Source organism: Somniosus microcephalus, chromosome 1 (assembly GCF_052327205.1).
Source record: "Somniosus microcephalus isolate GS21.2 chromosome 1, FLI_Smic_1.0, whole genome shotgun sequence".
Lineage (NCBI taxonomy): Eukaryota > Metazoa > Chordata > Chondrichthyes > Squaliformes > Somniosidae > Somniosus > Somniosus microcephalus.
The window spans coordinates 3,729,329-3,745,587 of record NC_140987.1 but is presented as its reverse complement, the minus strand read 5'-3'; the positions used below and the strand labels follow the sequence as shown (position 1 = coordinate 3,745,587).

Sequence of the window (16,259 nt, the reverse complement as noted above, 5' to 3'; positions counted from 1 at the left end):
CCCCATTCCCAATCTCTCCCCATTCCCAACTCAATCCCAGCCTCTCCCCAATCTCAATCCCATCCTCTCCCCATTCCCAATCCCAATCTCTCCCCATTCTCAGCTCAATCCCAGCCTCTCCCCATTCTCAATCCCAGCCTCTCCCCATTCCCAATCCCAGCTTCTCCCCATTCCCAAACCCAGCCTCTCTGCATTCCCAATCCCAGCCTCTCCCCATTCCCAATCCCAGCCTCTCCCCATTCCCAATCTCTCCCCATTCCCAGCTCAATCCCAGCCTCTCCCCATTCCCAATCCCAGTCTCTCCCCATTCCCAATCTCTCCCCATTCCCAGCTCAATCCCAGCCTCTCCCCATTCTCAATCCCAGCCTCTCCCCATTCCCAAACCCAGCCTCTCTTCATTCCCAATCCCAGCCTCTCCCCATTCCCAATCCCAGCCTCTCCCCATTCCCAATCCCAGCCTCTCCCCATTCCCAATCTCTCCCCATTCCCAGCTCAATCCCAGTCTCTCCCCATTCCCAATCCCAGCCTCTCCCCATTCCCAATCCCAGCCTCTCCCCATTCCCAATCCCAGCCTCTCTCCATTCCCAATCTCTCCCCATTCCCAGCTCCATCCCAGCCTCGCCCCATTCCCAATCCCAGTCACTCCCCATTCCCAATCTCTCCCCATTCCCAACTCAATCCCAGCCTCTCCCCACTCCCAATCCCAGCCTCTCCCCGTTCCCAATCTCTCCCCGTTCCCAATCTCTCCCCATTCCCAGATCAATCCCAGCCTCTCCCCATTCCCAATCCCAGTCTCTCCCCATTCCCAATCTCTCCCCATTCCCAGCTCAATCCCAGCCTCTCCCCATTCTCAATCCCAGCCTCTCCCCATTCCCAATCCCAGCTTCTCCCATTCCCAAACCCAGCCTTTCTGCATTCCCAATCCCAGCCTCTCCCCATTCCCAATCCCAGCCTCTCCCCATTCCCAATCCCAGCCTCTCCCCATTCCCAATCTCTCCCCATTCCCAGCTCAATCCCAGTCTCTCCCCATTCCCAATCCCAGCCTCTCCCCATTCCCAATCCCAGCCTCTCCCCATTCCCAAGCTCTCCCCATTCCCAGCTCAATCCCAGCCTCTCCCCATTCCCAATCCCAGCCTCTCCTCATTCCCAATTCCAGTCTCTCCCCATTCCCAATTCCAGCCTCTCCCCATTCCCAATCCCAGTCTCTCCCCATTCCCAATCCCAGTCTCTCCCCATTCCCAATCCCAGTCTCTCCCCATTCCCAATCCCACCTCTCTGCATTCACAATCCCAGTCTCTCCCCATTCCCAATCCCAGCCTCTCCTCATTCCCAATCCCAGCCTCTCCTCATTCCCAATCCCATCATCTCCCCATTCCCAATCCCAGTCTCTCCCCATTCCCAATCCGTCTCTCCCCATTCCCAATCCCAGTCTCTCCCCATTCCCAATCCCACCTCTCCGCATTCCCAATCCCAGTCTCTCCCCATTCCCAATCCCAGCCTCTCATTCCCAATCCCAGTTTCTCCCCATTCCCAATCCCAGCCTCTCCCCATTCCCAATCCCACCTCTCCGCATTCCCAATCCCAGCCACTCCCCATTCCCAATCCCAGCCTCTCCCCATTCCCAATCAAAGTCTCTCCCCATTCCCAATCACAGCCTCTCCCCATTCCCAATCCCAGCCTCTCCCCATTCCCAATCCCAGCCTCTCCCCATTCCCAATCCCAGTCTCTCCCCATTCCCAATCCCAGCCTATCGCCATTCCCATTCCCAGTCTCTCGCCATTCCCAATCCCAGCCTCTCCCCATTCCCAATCCCAGCCTCTCCTCATTCCCAATCTTGGCCTCTCCCCATTCCCAATCCCAGCCTCTCCCCATTCCCAATCCCAGTCTCTCCCCATTCCCAATCTCTCCCCATTCCCAGCTCCATCCCAGCCTCTCCCCATTCCCAATCCCAGACTCTCCCCATTCCCAATCCCAGTCTCTCCCCATTCCCAATCCCAGTCTCTCCCCATTCCCAATCTCTCCCCATTCCCAGCTCCATCCCAGTCTCTCCCCATTCCCAATCCCAGCCTCTCCGCATTCCCAATCCCAGTCTCTCCCCATTCCCAATCCCAGCCTATCCCCATTCCCAATCCCAGCCTCTCCCCAATCCCAATCTCTCCCCATTCCTAATCTCTCCCCATTCCCAGCTCCATCCCAGCCTCTCCCCATTCCCAATCCCAGTCTCTCCCCATTCCCAATCCCAGTCTCTCCCCATTCCCAATCCCAGCCTCTCCCCATTCCCAATCTCTCCCCATTCCCAGCTCAATCCCAGCCTCTCCCCATTCCCAATCCCAGCTTCTCCCCATTCCCAATCCCAGCCTCTCCCCATTCCCAAACCCAGCCTCTCCCCATTCCCAATCTCTCCCCATTCCCAGATCAATCCCAGCCTCTCCCCATTCCCAATCCCAGTCTCTCCCCATTCTCAATCTCTCCCCATTCCCAGCTCAATCCCAGTCTCTCCCCATTCCCAATCCCAGTCTCACCCCATTCCCAATCCCAGTCTCTCCCCATTCCCAATCCCTGCCTCTCCTCATTCCCAATCCCAGTCTCTCACCATTCCCAATCCCACCTCTCCGCATTCCCAATCCCAGTCTCTCCCCATTCCCAATCCCAGTCTCTCCCCTTTCCCAATCCCAGTCTCTCCACATTCCCAATCCCAGTCTCTCCCCATTCCCAAACCCAGCCTCTCCCCATTCCCAATCCCAGTCTCTCCCCATTCCCAATCCCAGTCTCTCACCATTCCCAATCCCAGCCTCTCCCCATTCCCAATCCCAGTCTCACCCCAATTCCAATCCCAGTCTCTCCCCATTCCCAATCCCAGTCTCTCCCCATTCCTAACCCCAGTCTCACCCCATTCCCAACCCCAGTCTCTCCCCATTCCCAATCTCTCCCCATTCCCAATCCCAGTCTCTCCCCATTCCCAATCCCAGTCTCTCCCCATTCCCAATCTCATCATCACCGCATTCCCAATCCCAGTCCCTCCCCATTCCCAATCCCATCCTCTCCCCATTCCCAATCCCAGCCTCTCCCCATTCCCAATCCCAGCCTCTCCCCATTCCCAATCCCAGCCTCTCCCCATTCCCAATCCCAGTCTCTCTCCATTCCCAATCCCACCTCTCCGCATTCCCAATCCCAACCTCTCCCCATTCCCAATCCCAGCCTCTCCACATTCCCAATCCCAGCCTCTCCCCATTCCCAATCCCAGCCTCTCCCCATTCCCAATCCCAGTCTCTCCCCATTCCCAATTCCAGCCTCTCCCCATTCCCAATCCCAGCCTCTCCCCATTCCCAGTCCCAGTCACTCCCCATTCCCAATCTCTCCCCATTCCCAATCCAAGTCTCTCCCCATTCCCAATCCCACCTCTCCGCATTCCCAATCCCAGTCTCTCCCCATTCCCAATCCCAGCCTCTCCGCATTCCCAATCCCGGTCTCTCCCCATTCCCCATCCCACCTCTCCCCATTCCCAATCCCAGTCTCTCCCCATTCCCAATCCCAGCCTCTCATCATTCCCAATCCCATCATCTCCCCATTCCCAATCCGTCTCTCCCCATTCCCAATCCCACCTCTCCGCATTCCCAATCCCAGCCTCTCCCCATTCCCAATCCCAGTCTCTCCCCATTCCCAATCCCAGCCGCTCCTCATTCCCAATCCCAGTCTCTCCCCATTCCCAATTCCAGCCTCTCCCCATTCTTAATCCCAGTCTCTCCCAATTCCCAATCCCAGTCTCTCCCCATTCCCAATCCCAGTCTCTCCCCATTCCCAATCCCACCTCTCCGCATTCCCAATCCCAGTCTCTCCCCATTCCCAATCCCAGCCTCTCCTCATTCCCAATCCCAGTCTCTCCCCATTCCCAATCCCAGCCTCTCCTCATTCCCAATCCCAGGCTCTCCCCATTCCCAATCCCAGCCTCTCATCATTCCCAATCCCATCATCTCCCCATTCCCAATCCCAGTCTCTCCCTATTCCCAATCCCAGTCTCTCCCCATTCCCAATCCCAGTCTCTCCCCATTCCCAATCCCAGTCTCTCCCCATTCCCAATCTCTACCTATTCCCAATCTCAGTCTCTCCCCATTCCCAATCTCTCCCCATTCCCAATCCCATTCTATTCCCAATTGCACCTCTCAGCATTCCCAATCCCAGTCTCTCCCCATTCCCAATCCCAGCCTCTCATTCCCAATCCCAGTTTCTCCCCATTCCCAATCCCAGCCTCTCCCCATTCCCAATCCCACCTCTCCGCATTCCCAATCCCAGCCTCTCCCCATTCCCAATCCCAGTCTCTCCCCATTCCCAATCACAGCCTCTCCCCATTCCCAATCCCAGCCTCTCCCCATTCCCAATCCCAGCCTCTCCCCATTCCCAATCCCAGTCTCTCCCCATTCCCAATCCCAGCCTATCGCCATTCCCAATCCCAGTCTCTCGCCATTCCCAATCCCAGCCTCTCCCCATTCCCAATCCCAGCCTCTCGTCATTCCCAATCTCAGCCTCTCCCCACTCCCAATCCCAGCCTCTCCCCATTCCCAAACCCAGTCTCTCCCCATTCCCAATCTCTCCCCATTCCCAGCTCCATCCCAGCCTCTCCCCATTCCCAATCCCAGTCTCTCCCCATTCCCAATCCCAGCCTCTCCGCATTCCCAATCCCAGTCTCTCCCCATTCCCAATCCCAGCCTATCCCCATTCCCAATCCCAGCCTCTCCCCATTCCTAATCTCTCCCCATTCCCAGCTCCATCCCAGCCTCTCCCCATTCCCAATCCCAAACTCTCCCCATTCCCAATCCCAGTCTCTCCCCATTCCCAATCTCTCCCCATTCCCAGCCTCTCCCCATTCTCAATCCCATCCTCTACCCATTCTCAATCGCAGCCTCTCCCCATTCCCAATCCCAGTCTCTCCTCATTCCCAATCCCAGCCTCTCCCCATTCCCAGTCTCTCCCCATTCCTATTCCCAGCCTCTCCCCATTCCCAATCCCAGTCTCTCCCCATTCACAATCCCAGTCTCTCCCCATTCCCAATCCCAGTCTCTCCCCATTCCATATCCCAGCCTCACCCCATTCCCAATCCCAGCCTCTCCCCATTCCCAATCCCAGCCTCTCCCCATTCCCAATCCCAGCCTCTCCCCATTCCCAATCTCTCCCCATTCCCAACTCAATCCCAGCCTCTCCCCATTCCCAATCCCAGCCTCTCCCCATTCCCAAACCCAGTCTCTCCCCATTCCCAATCCCAGCCTCTCCACATTGCCAATCCCAGCCTCTCCCCATTCCCAATCTCTCCCCATTCCCAGCTCAACCCCAGTCTCTCCCCATTTCCAATCCCAGCCTCTCCCCATTCCCAATCCCAGCCTCTCCCCATTCCCAATCCCAGCCTCTCCCCATTCCCAATATCTCCCCATTCCCAGCTCCGTCCCAGCCTTGCCCCATTCCCAATCCCAGTCTCTCCCCATTCCCAATCCCAGTCTCTCCCCATTCCCAATCTCTCCCCATTCCCAACTCAATCCCAGCCTCTCCCCAATCTCAATCCCATCCTCTCCCCATTCCCAATCCCAATCTCTCCCCATTCTCAGCTCAATCCCAGCCTCTCCCCATTCTCAATCCCAGCCTCTCCCCATTCCCAATCCCAGCTTCTCCCCATTCCCAAACCCAGCCTCTCTGCATTCCCAATCCCAGCCTCTCCCCATTCCCAATCCCAGCCTCTCCCCATTCCCAATCTCTCCCCATTCCCAGCTCAATCCCAGCCTCTCCCCATTCCCAATCCCAGTCTCTCCCCATTCCCAATCTCTCCCCATTCCCAGCTCAATCCCAGCCTCTCCCCATTCTCAATCCCAGCCTCTCCCCATTCCCAAACCCAGCCTCTCTTCATTCCCAATCCCAGCCTCTCCCCATTCCCAATCCCAGCCTCTCCCCATTCCCAATCCCAGCCTCTCCCCATTCCCAATCTCTCCCCATTCCCAGCTCAATCCCAGTCTCTCCCCATTCCCAATCCCAGCCTCTCCCCATTCCCAATCCCAGCCTCTCCCCATTCCCAATCCCAGCCTCTCTCCATTCCCAATCTCTCCCCATTCCCAGCTCCATCCCAGCCTCGCCCCATTCCCAATCCCAGTCACTCCCCATTCCCAATCTCTCCCCATTCCCAACTCAATCCCAGCCTCTCCCCACTCCCAATCCCAGCCTCTCCCCGTTCCCAATCTCTCCCCGTTCCCAATCTCTCCCCATTCCCAGATCAATCCCAGCCTCTCCCCATTCCCAATCCCAGTCTCTCCCCATTCCCAATCTCTCCCCATTCCCAGCTCAATCCCAGCCTCTCCCCATTCTCAATCCCAGCCTCTCCCCATTCCCAATCCCAGCTTCTCCCATTCCCAAACCCAGCCTTTCTGCATTCCCAATCCCAGCCTCTCCCCATTCCCAATCCCAGCCTCTCCCCATTCCCAATCCCAGCCTCTCCCCATTCCCAATCTCTCCCCATTCCCAGCTCAATCCCAGTCTCTCCCCATTCCCAATCCCAGCCTCTCCCCATTCCCAATCCCAGCCTCTCCCCATTCCCAAGCTCTCCCCATTCCCAGCTCAATCCCAGCCTCTCCCCATTCCCAATCCCAGCCTCTCCTCATTCCCAATTCCAGTCTCTCCCCATTCCCAATTCCAGCCTCTCCCCATTCCCAATCCCAGTCTCTCCCCATTCCCAATCCCAGTCTCTCCCCATTCCCAATCCCAGTCTCTCCCCATTCCCAATCCCACCTCTCTGCATTCACAATCCCAGTCTCTCCCCATTCCCAATCCCAGCCTCTCCTCATTCCCAATCCCAGCCTCTCCTCATTCCCAATCCCATCATCTCCCCATTCCCAATCCCAGTCTCTCCCCATTCCCAATCCGTCTCTCCCCATTCCCAATCCCAGTCTCTCCCCATTCCCAATCCCACCTCTCCGCATTCCCAATCCCAGTCTCTCCCCATTCCCAATCCCAGCCTCTCATTCCCAATCCCAGTTTCTCCCCATTCCCAATCCCAGCCTCTCCCCATTCCCAATCCCACCTCTCCGCATTCCCAATCCCAGCCACTCCCCATTCCCAATCCCAGCCTCTCCCCATTCCCAATCAAAGTCTCTCCCCATTCCCAATCACAGCCTCTCCCCATTCCCAATCCCAGCCTCTCCCCATTCCCAATCCCAGCCTCTCCCCATTCCCAATCCCAGTCTCTCCCCATTCCCAATCCCAGCCTATCGCCATTCCCATTCCCAGTCTCTCGCCATTCCCAATCCCAGCCTCTCCCCATTCCCAATCCCAGCCTCTCCTCATTCCCAATCTTGGCCTCTCCCCATTCCCAATCCCAGCCTCTCCCCATTCCCAATCCCAGTCTCTCCCCATTCCCAATCTCTCCCCATTCCCAGCTCCATCCCAGCCTCTCCTCATTCCCAATCCCAGACTCTCCCCATTCCCAATCCCAGTCTCTCCCCATTCCCAATCCCAGTCTCTCCCCATTCCCAATCTCTCCCCATTCCCAGCTCCATCCCAGTCTCTCCCCATTCCCAATCCCAGCCTCTCCGCATTCCCAATCCCAGTCTCTCCCCATTCCCAATCCCAGCCTATCCCCATTCCCAATCCCAGCCTCTCCCCAATCCCAATCTCTCCCCATTCCTAATCTCTCCCCATTCCCAGCTCCATCCCAGCCTCTCCCCATTCCCAATCCCAGTCTCTCCCCATTCCCAATCCCAGTCTCTCCCCATTCCCAATCCCAGCCTCTCCCCATTCCCAATCTCTCCCCATTCCCAGCTCAATCCCAGCCTCTCCCCATTCCCAATCCCAGCTTCTCCCCATTCCCAATCCCAGCCTCTCCCCATTCCCAAACCCAGCCTCTCCCCATTCCCAATCTCTCCCCATTCCCAGATCAATCCCAGCCTCTCCCCATTCCCAATCCCAGTCTCTCCCCATTCTCAATCTCTCCCCATTCCCAGCTCAATCCCAGTCTCTCCCCATTCCCAATCCCAGTCTCACCCCATTCCCAATCCCAGTCTCTCCCCATTCCCAATCCCTGCCTCTCCTCATTCCCAATCCCAGTCTCTCACCATTCCCAATCCCACCTCTCCGCATTCCCAATCCCAGTCTCTCCCCATTCCCAATCCCAGTCTCTCCCCTTTCCCAATCCCAGTCTCTCCACATTCCCAATCCCAGTCTCTCCCCATTCCCAAACCCAGCCTCTCCCCATTCCCAATCCCAGTCTCTCCCCATTCCCAATCCCAGTCTCTCACCATTCCCAATCCCAGCCTCTCCCCATTCCCAATCCCAGTCTCACCCCAATTCCAATCCCAGTCTCTCCCCATTCCCAATCCCAGTCTCTCCCCATTCCTAACCCCAGTCTCACCCCATTCCCAACCCCAGTCTCTCCCCATTCCCAATCTCTCCCCATTCCCAATCCCAGTCTCTCCCCATTCCCAATCCCAGTCTCTCCCCATTCCCAATCTCATCATCACCGCATTCCCAATCCCAGTCCCTCCCCATTCCCAATCCCATCCTCTCCCCATTCCCAATCCCAGCCTCTCCCCATTCCCAATCCCAGCCTCTCCCCATTCCCAATCCCAGCCTCTCCCCATTCCCAATCCCAGTCTCTCTCCATTCCCAATCCCACCTCTCCGCATTCCCAATCCCAACCTCTCCCCATTCCCAATCCCAGCCTCTCCACATTCCCAATCCCAGCCTCTCCCCATTCCCAATCCCAGCCTCTCCCCATTCCCAATCCCAGTCTCTCCCCATTCCCAATTCCAGCCTCTCCCCATTCCCAATCCCAGCCTCTCCCCATTCCCAGTCCCAGTCACTCCCCATTCCCAATCTCTCCCCATTCCCAATCCAAGTCTCTCCCCATTCCCAATCCCACCTCTCCGCATTCCCAATCCCAGTCTCTCCCCATTCCCAATCCCAGCCTCTCCGCATTCCCAATCCCGGTCTCTCCCCATTCCCCATCCCACCTCTCCCCATTCCCAATCCCAGTCTCTCCCCATTCCCAATCCCAGCCTCTCATCATTCCCAATCCCATCATCTCCCCATTCCCAATCCGTCTCTCCCCATTCCCAATCCCACCTCTCCGCATTCCCAATCCCAGCCTCTCCCCATTCCCAATCCCAGTCTCTCCCCATTCCCAATCCCAGCCGCTCCTCATTCCCAATCCCAGTCTCTCCCCATTCCCAATTCCAGCCTCTCCCCATTCTTAATCCCAGTCTCTCCCAATTCCCAATCCCAGTCTCTCCCCATTCCCAATCCCAGTCTCTCCCCATTCCCAATCCCACCTCTCCGCATTCCCAATCCCAGTCTCTCCCCATTCCCAATCCCAGCCTCTCCTCATTCCCAATCCCAGTCTCTCCCCATTCCCAATCCCAGCCTCTCCTCATTCCCAATCCCAGGCTCTCCCCATTCCCAATCCCAGCCTCTCATCATTCCCAATCCCATCATCTCCCCAGTCCCAATCCCAGTCTCTCCCTATTCCCAATCCCAGTCTCTCCCCATTCCCAATCCCAGTCTCTCCCCATTCCCAATCCCAGTCTCTCCCCATTCCCAATCTCTACCTATTCCCAATCTCAGTCTCTCCCCATTCCCAATCTCTCCCCATTCCCAATCCCATTCTATTCCCAATTGCACCTCTCAGCATTCCCAATCCCAGTCTCTCCCCATTCCCAATCCCAGCCTCTCATTCCCAATCCCAGTTTCTCCCCATTCCCAATCCCAGCCTCTCCCCATTCCCAATCCCACCTCTCCGCATTCCCAATCCCAGCCTCTCCCCATTCCCAATCCCAGTCTCTCCCCATTCCCAATCACAGCCTCTCCCCATTCCCAATCCCAGCCTCTCCCCATTCCCAATCCCAGCCTCTCCCCATTCCCAATCCCAGTCTCTCCCCATTCCCAATCCCAGCCTATCGCCATTCCCAATCCCAGTCTCTCGCCATTCCCAATCCCAGCCTCTCCCCATTCCCAATCCCAGCCTCTCGTCATTCCCAATCTCAGCCTCTCCCCACTCCCAATCCCAGCCTCTCCCCATTCCCAATCCCAGTCTCTCCCCATTCCCAATCTCTCCCCATTCCCAGCTCCATCCCAGCCTCTCCCCATTCCCAATCCCAGTCTCTCCCCATTCCCAATCCCAGCCTCTCCGCATTCCCAATCCCAGTCTCTCCCCATTCCCAATCCCAGCCTATCCCCATTCCCAATCCCAGCCTCTCCCCATTCCTAATCTCTCCCCATTCCCAGCTCCATCCCAGCCTCTCCCCATTCCCAATCCCAAACTCTCCCCATTCCCAATCCCAGTCTCTCCCCATTCCCAATCTCTCCCCATTCCCAGCCTCTCCCCATTCTCAATCCCATCCTCTACCCATTCTCAATCGCAGCCTCTCCCCATTCCCAATCCCAGTCTCTCCTCATTCCCAATCCCAGCCTCTCCCCATTCCCAGTCTCTCCCCATTCCTATTCCCAGCCTCTCCCCATTCCCAATCCCAGTCTCTCCCCATTCACAATCCCAGTCTCTCCCCATTCCCAATCCCAGTCTCTCCCCATTCCCAATCCCAGCCTCTCCCCATTCCCAATCCCAGTCTCTCCCCATTCCCAATCCCAGCCTCTCCCCATTCCATATCCCAGCCTCACCCCATTCCCAATCCCAGCCTCTCCCCATTCCCAATCCCAGCCTCTCCCCATTCCCAATCCCAGCCTCTCCCCATTCCCAATCTCTCCCCATTCCCAACTCAATCCCAGCCTCTCCCCATTCCCAATCCCAGCCTCTCCCCATTCCCAAACCCAGTCTCTCCCCATTCCCAATCCCAGCCTCTCCACATTGCCAATCCCAGCCTCTCCCCATTCCCAATCTCTCCCCATTCCCAGCTCAATCCCAGCCTCTCCCCATTCCCAATCTCTCCCCATTCCCAGCTCAACCCCAGTCTCTCCCCATTTCCAATCCCAGCCTCTCCCCATTCCCAATCCCAGCCTCTCCCCATTCCCAATCCCAGCCTCTCCCCATTCCCAATATCTCCCCATTCCCAGCTCCGTCCCAGCCTTGCCCCATTCCCAATCCCAGTCTCTCCCCATTCCCAATCCCAGTCTCTCCCCATTCCCAATCTCTCCCCATTCCCAACTCAATCCCAGCCTCTCCCCAATCTCAATCCCATCCTCTCCCCATTCCCAATCCCAATCTCTCCCCATTCTCAGCTCAATCCCAGCCTCTCCCCATTCTCAATCCCAGCCTCTCCCCATTCCCAATCCCAGCTTCTCCCCATTCCCAAACCCAGCCTCTCTGCATTCCCAATCCCAGCCTCTCCCCATTCCCAATCCCAGCCTCTCCCCATTCCCAATCTCTCCCCATTCCCAGCTCAATCCCAGCCTCTCCCCATTCCCAATCCCAGTCTCTCCCCATTCCCAATCTCTCCCCATTCCCAGCTCAATCCCAGCCTCTCCCCATTCTCAATCCCAGCCTCTCCCCATTCCCAAACCCAGCCTCTCTTCATTCCCAATCCCAGCCTCTCCCCATTCCCAATCCCAGCCTCTCCCCATTCCCAATCCCAGCCTCTCCCCATTCCCAATCTCTCCCCATTCCCAGCTCAATCCCAGTCTCTCCCCATACCCAATCCCAGCCTCTCCCCATTCCCAATCCCAGCCTCTCCCCATTCCCAATCCCAGCCTCTCTCCATTCCCAATCTCTCCCCATTCCCAGCTCCATCCCAGCCTCGCCCCATTCCCAATCCCAGTCACTCCCCATTCCCAATCTCTCCCCATTCCCAACTCAATCCCAGCCTCTCCCCACTCCCAATCCCAGCCTCTCCCCGTTCCCAATCTCTCCCCGTTCCCAATCTCTCCCCATTCCCAGATCAATCCCAGCCTCTCCCCATTCCCAATCCCAGTCTCTCCCCATTCCCAATCTCTCCCCATTCCCAGCTCAATCCCAGCCTCTCCCCATTCTCAATCCCAGCCTCTCCCCATTCCCAATCCCAGCTTCTCCCATTCCCAAACCCAGCCTTTCTGCATTCCCAATCCCAGCCTCTCCCCATTCCCAATCCCAGCCTCTCCCCATTCCCAATCCCAGCCTCTCCCCATTCCCAATCTCTCCCCATTCCCAGCTCAATCCCAGTCTCTCCCCATTCCCAATCCCAGCCTCTCCCCATTCCCAATCCCAGCCTCTCCCCATTCCCAAGCTCTCCCCATTCCCAGCTCAATCCCAGCCTCTCCCCATTCCCAATCCCAGCCTCTCCTCATTCCCAATTCCAGTCTCTCCCCATTCCCAATTCCAGCCTCTCCCCATTCCCAATCCCAGTCTCTCCCCATTCCCAATCCCAGTCTCTCCCCATTCCCAATCCCAGTCTCTCCCCATTCCCAATCCCACCTCTCTGCATTCACAATCCCAGTCTCTCCCCATTCCCAATCCCAGCCTCTCCTCATTCCCAATCCCAGCCTCTCCTCATTCCCAATCCCATCATCTCCCCATTCCCAATCCCAGTCTCTCCCCATTCCCAATCCGTCTCTCCCCATTCCCAATCCCAGTCTCTCCCCATTCCCAATCCCACCTCTCCGCATTCCCAATCCCAGTCTCTCCCCATTCCCAATCCCAGCCTCTCATTCCCAATCCCAGTTTCTCCCCATTCCCAATCCCAGCCTCTCCCCATTCCCAATCCCACCTCTCCGCATTCCCAATCCCAGCCACTCCCCATTCCCAATCCCAGCCTCTCCCCATTCCCAATCAAAGTCTCTCCCCATTCCCAATCACAGCCTCTCCCCATTCCCAATCCCAGCCTCTCCCCATTCCCAATCCCAGCCTCTCTCCATTCCCAATCCCAGTCTCTCCCCATTCCCAATCCCAGCCTATCGCCATTCCCATTCCCAGTCTCTCGCCATTCCCAATCCCAGCCTCTCCCCATTCCCAATCCCAGCCTCTCCTCATTCCCAATCTTGGCCTCTCCCCATTCCCAATCCCAGCCTCTCCCCATTCCCAATCCCAGTCTCTCCCCATTCCCAATCTCTCCCCATTCCCAGCTCCATCCCAGCCTCTCCCCATTCCCAATCCCAGACTCTCCCCATTCCCAATCCCAGTCTCTCCCCATTCCCAATCCCAGTCTCTCCCCATTCCCAATCTCTCCCCATTCCCAGCTCCATCCCAGTCTCTCCCCATTCCCAATCCCAGCCTCTCCGCATTCCCAATCCCAGTCTCTCCCCATTCCCAATCCCAGCCTATCCCCATTCCCAATCCCAGCCTCTCCCCAATCCCAATCTCTCCCCATTCCTAATCTCTCCCCATTCCCAGCTCCATCCCAGCCTCTCCCCATTCCCAATCCCAGTCTCTCCCCATTCCCAATCCCAGTCTCTCCCCATTCCCAATCCCAGCCTCTCCCCATTCCCAATCTCTCCCCATTCCCAGCTCAATCCCAGCCTCTCCCCATTCCCAATCCCAGCTTCTCCCCATTCCCAATCCCAGCCTCTCCCCATTCCCAAACCCAGCCTCTCCCCATTCCCAATCTCTCCCCATTCCCAGATCAATCCCAGCCTCTCCCCATTCCCAATCCCAGTCTCTCCCCATTCTCAATCTCTCCCCATTCCCAGCTCAATCCCAGCCTCTCCCCATTCCCAACTTCTGCCCATTCCCATACCCAGCCTGTCTGCATTCCCAATCCCAGCCTCTCCCCATTCCCAATCCCAGCCTCTCCCCATTCCCAATCCCAGCCTCTCCCCATTCCCAATCTCTCCCCATTCCCAGCTCAATCCCAGTCTCTCCCCATTCCCAATCCCAACCTCTCCCCATTCCCAATCCCAGCCTCTCCACATTCCCAATCCCAGCCTCTCCCCATTCCCAATCCCAGCCTCTCCCCATTCCCAATCCCAGCCTCTCCCCATTCCCAATCTCTCCCCATTCCCAGCTCAATCCCAGTCTCTCCCCATTCCCAATCCCAGCCTCTCCCCATTCCCAATCCCAGCCTCTCCCCATTCCCAAGCTCTCCCCATTCCCAGCTCAATCCCAGCCTCTCCCCATTCCCAATCCCAGTCTCTCCCCATTCCGAATCTCTCCCCATTCTCAGCTCAATCCCAGCCTCTCCCCATTCCCAATCCCAGTCTCTCCCCATTCCCAATCTCTCCCCATTCCCAGCTCAATCCCAGCCTCTCCCCATTCTCAATCCCAGCCTCTCCCCATTCCCAATCCCAGCCTCTCTGCATTCCCAATCCCAGCCTCTCCCCATTCCCAATCCCAGCCTCTCCCCATTCCCAATCTCTCCCCATTCCCAGCTCAATCCCAGCCTCTCCCCATTCCCAATCCCAGCTTCCTCCCATTCCCAAACCCAGTCTCTCCCCATTCCCAATCCCAGCCTCTCCCCATTCACAATCCCAGCCTCTCCCCATTCCCAAGCTCTCCCCATTCCCAGCTCAATCCCAGCCTCTCCCCATTCCCAATCCCAGTCTCTCCCCATTCCCAATCTCTCCCCATTCTCAGCTCAATCCCAGCCTCTCCCCATTCTCAATCCCAGTCTCCCAACCCCGGTCTCTCTCCAACAACAACTTATATATTTATAAAGCGCCTTTAACATAGTAAAACGTCCCAAGGCGCTTCACAGGAACATTATAAGACAAAAAATTTGACACCGAGCCATATAAGGAGAAATTAGGGCAGAACACCAAAAGCTTGGTCAAAGAGGTAGGTTTTAAGGAGCGTCTCAAAAGACGAAAGAGAGGTAGCGAGGTGGAGCGGTTTAGGGAGGGAATTCCAGAGCTTAGGGCCCAGGCAGCTGAAGGCACAGACACCAATGGTGGAGCGATTATAATCAGGGATGCTCAAGAGGGCAGAATTGGAGGAGGGAAGATATCTCGGGGGGTTGTGGGGCTGAAGGAGATTACAGAGATAGGGAGGGGCAAGGCCATGGAGGGATTTGAAAACAAGGATGAGAATTTTGAAATCGAGGTGTTGCTTAACCAGGAGCCAATGTAGATCAGCGAGCACAGAGGTGATGGGTGAACGGGACTTGGTTCGAGCTAGGATACGGGCAGCAGAGTTTTGAATGGGCTCAAGTTTACGTAGGATGGAATGTGGGAGGCCAGCCAGGAGTGCATTGGAATAGTCAAGTCTAGAGGTAACAAAGGCATGGATGAGGGTTTCAGCAGTGGATGAGCTGAGGCAAGGGCGGAGATGGGCGATGTTACGGAGGTGGAAATAGGTGGTCTTTTTTATGCTGCGGATATGTGGTCGGAAGCTTATTTCAGGGTCAAATATGACACCAAGGTTGCGAGCAGTGTGGTTCAGCCTCAGACAGATGTTAGGGAGAGGGATGGAGTCAGTGGCTCGGGAACGGAGTTTGTGGCGGGGACCGAAGAAAAGAAAATTTCTGCTTATCCAGTATTGGATGTCGGACAAGCAGTCTGACAATTTAGAGACGGTGGAGGGGTCGAGAGAAGTGGTGGTGAGGTCGAGCTGGGTGTCGTACATGTGGAAACTGAGGCTGTGTTTTCGGATGATGTCGCCAAGGGGCAACATGTGGATGAGAAATAGGAGGGGCCGAGGATCGATCCTTGGGGGACCCCAGAGGTAACGATGCGGGAGCGGGAAGAGAAACTGTTGCAGGTGATTCTCTGGCTATGGTTAGATAGATAAGAATTGAGCCAGGTGAGTGCAGTCCCACTCAGCTGGACGACGGTGGAGAGGTGCTGGAGGAGGATGGAGTGGTCAACCATGTCAAAGGCTGCAGAGTCAAGAAGGACGAGGAGGGATCGTTTACTTTTGTCACAGTCACAAAGGATGTCATTTGTGACTTTGATGAGAGCCGTTTCGGTACTGTGGCAATGGTGGAAACTGGATTCCCAATCCTGGTCTCTCTCCATTCCCAATCCCGGTCATTCCCCTTTCCCGGTGCCTGCTCTGTCCCAGTCTCTCCCATTTCCTGATTGGTGCTCTATCCTGTATCATCTGTACCATCTCCTGGTTTCTCCCAGTGTCTCACCGTTTCCAGGTTTTGCATTCGCTGCTCTTCCCGGATGTTCTTTTGTTGTTGTAGCTCCTCCTCCTGCCTGCGGCTCGCCTGCTCCTCAATCTCCTTGCCTATCGTCACAAAGTGCTCGGAGACATTCTCCAGGATCACATCGACCTCGCGTGGAATCATTGTCTTCAGACGCTAGCAATTATTGCAGACAGAAACAAGGAAAGAACAGTCAGGATCTATGGAAGCATAGCAGTTTATATCACAGGAGGATTCATTCTCAGTCGATTCATTGGAGTGATGAGCTATAAGCATGGAAGGAGT

At 56.5% G+C, this 16,259-nt stretch overlaps 1 protein-coding gene across 1 annotated transcript in view; it reads right to left on the bottom strand.

Moving 5' to 3' along the window:
* Positions 1–16,259, bottom strand: part of LOC147123896 (sperm flagella and cilia-associated protein 2-like) — a 536,137-nt gene that overhangs the window by 468,982 nt on the left and 50,896 nt on the right. The window contains exon 4 of the mRNA XM_086002564.1: positions 15,960–16,130. Within this exon, the coding sequence (XP_085858690.1) occupies positions 15,960–16,130 (171 nt within the window). The remainder of the gene's footprint in view (positions 1–15,959; positions 16,131–16,259) is intronic.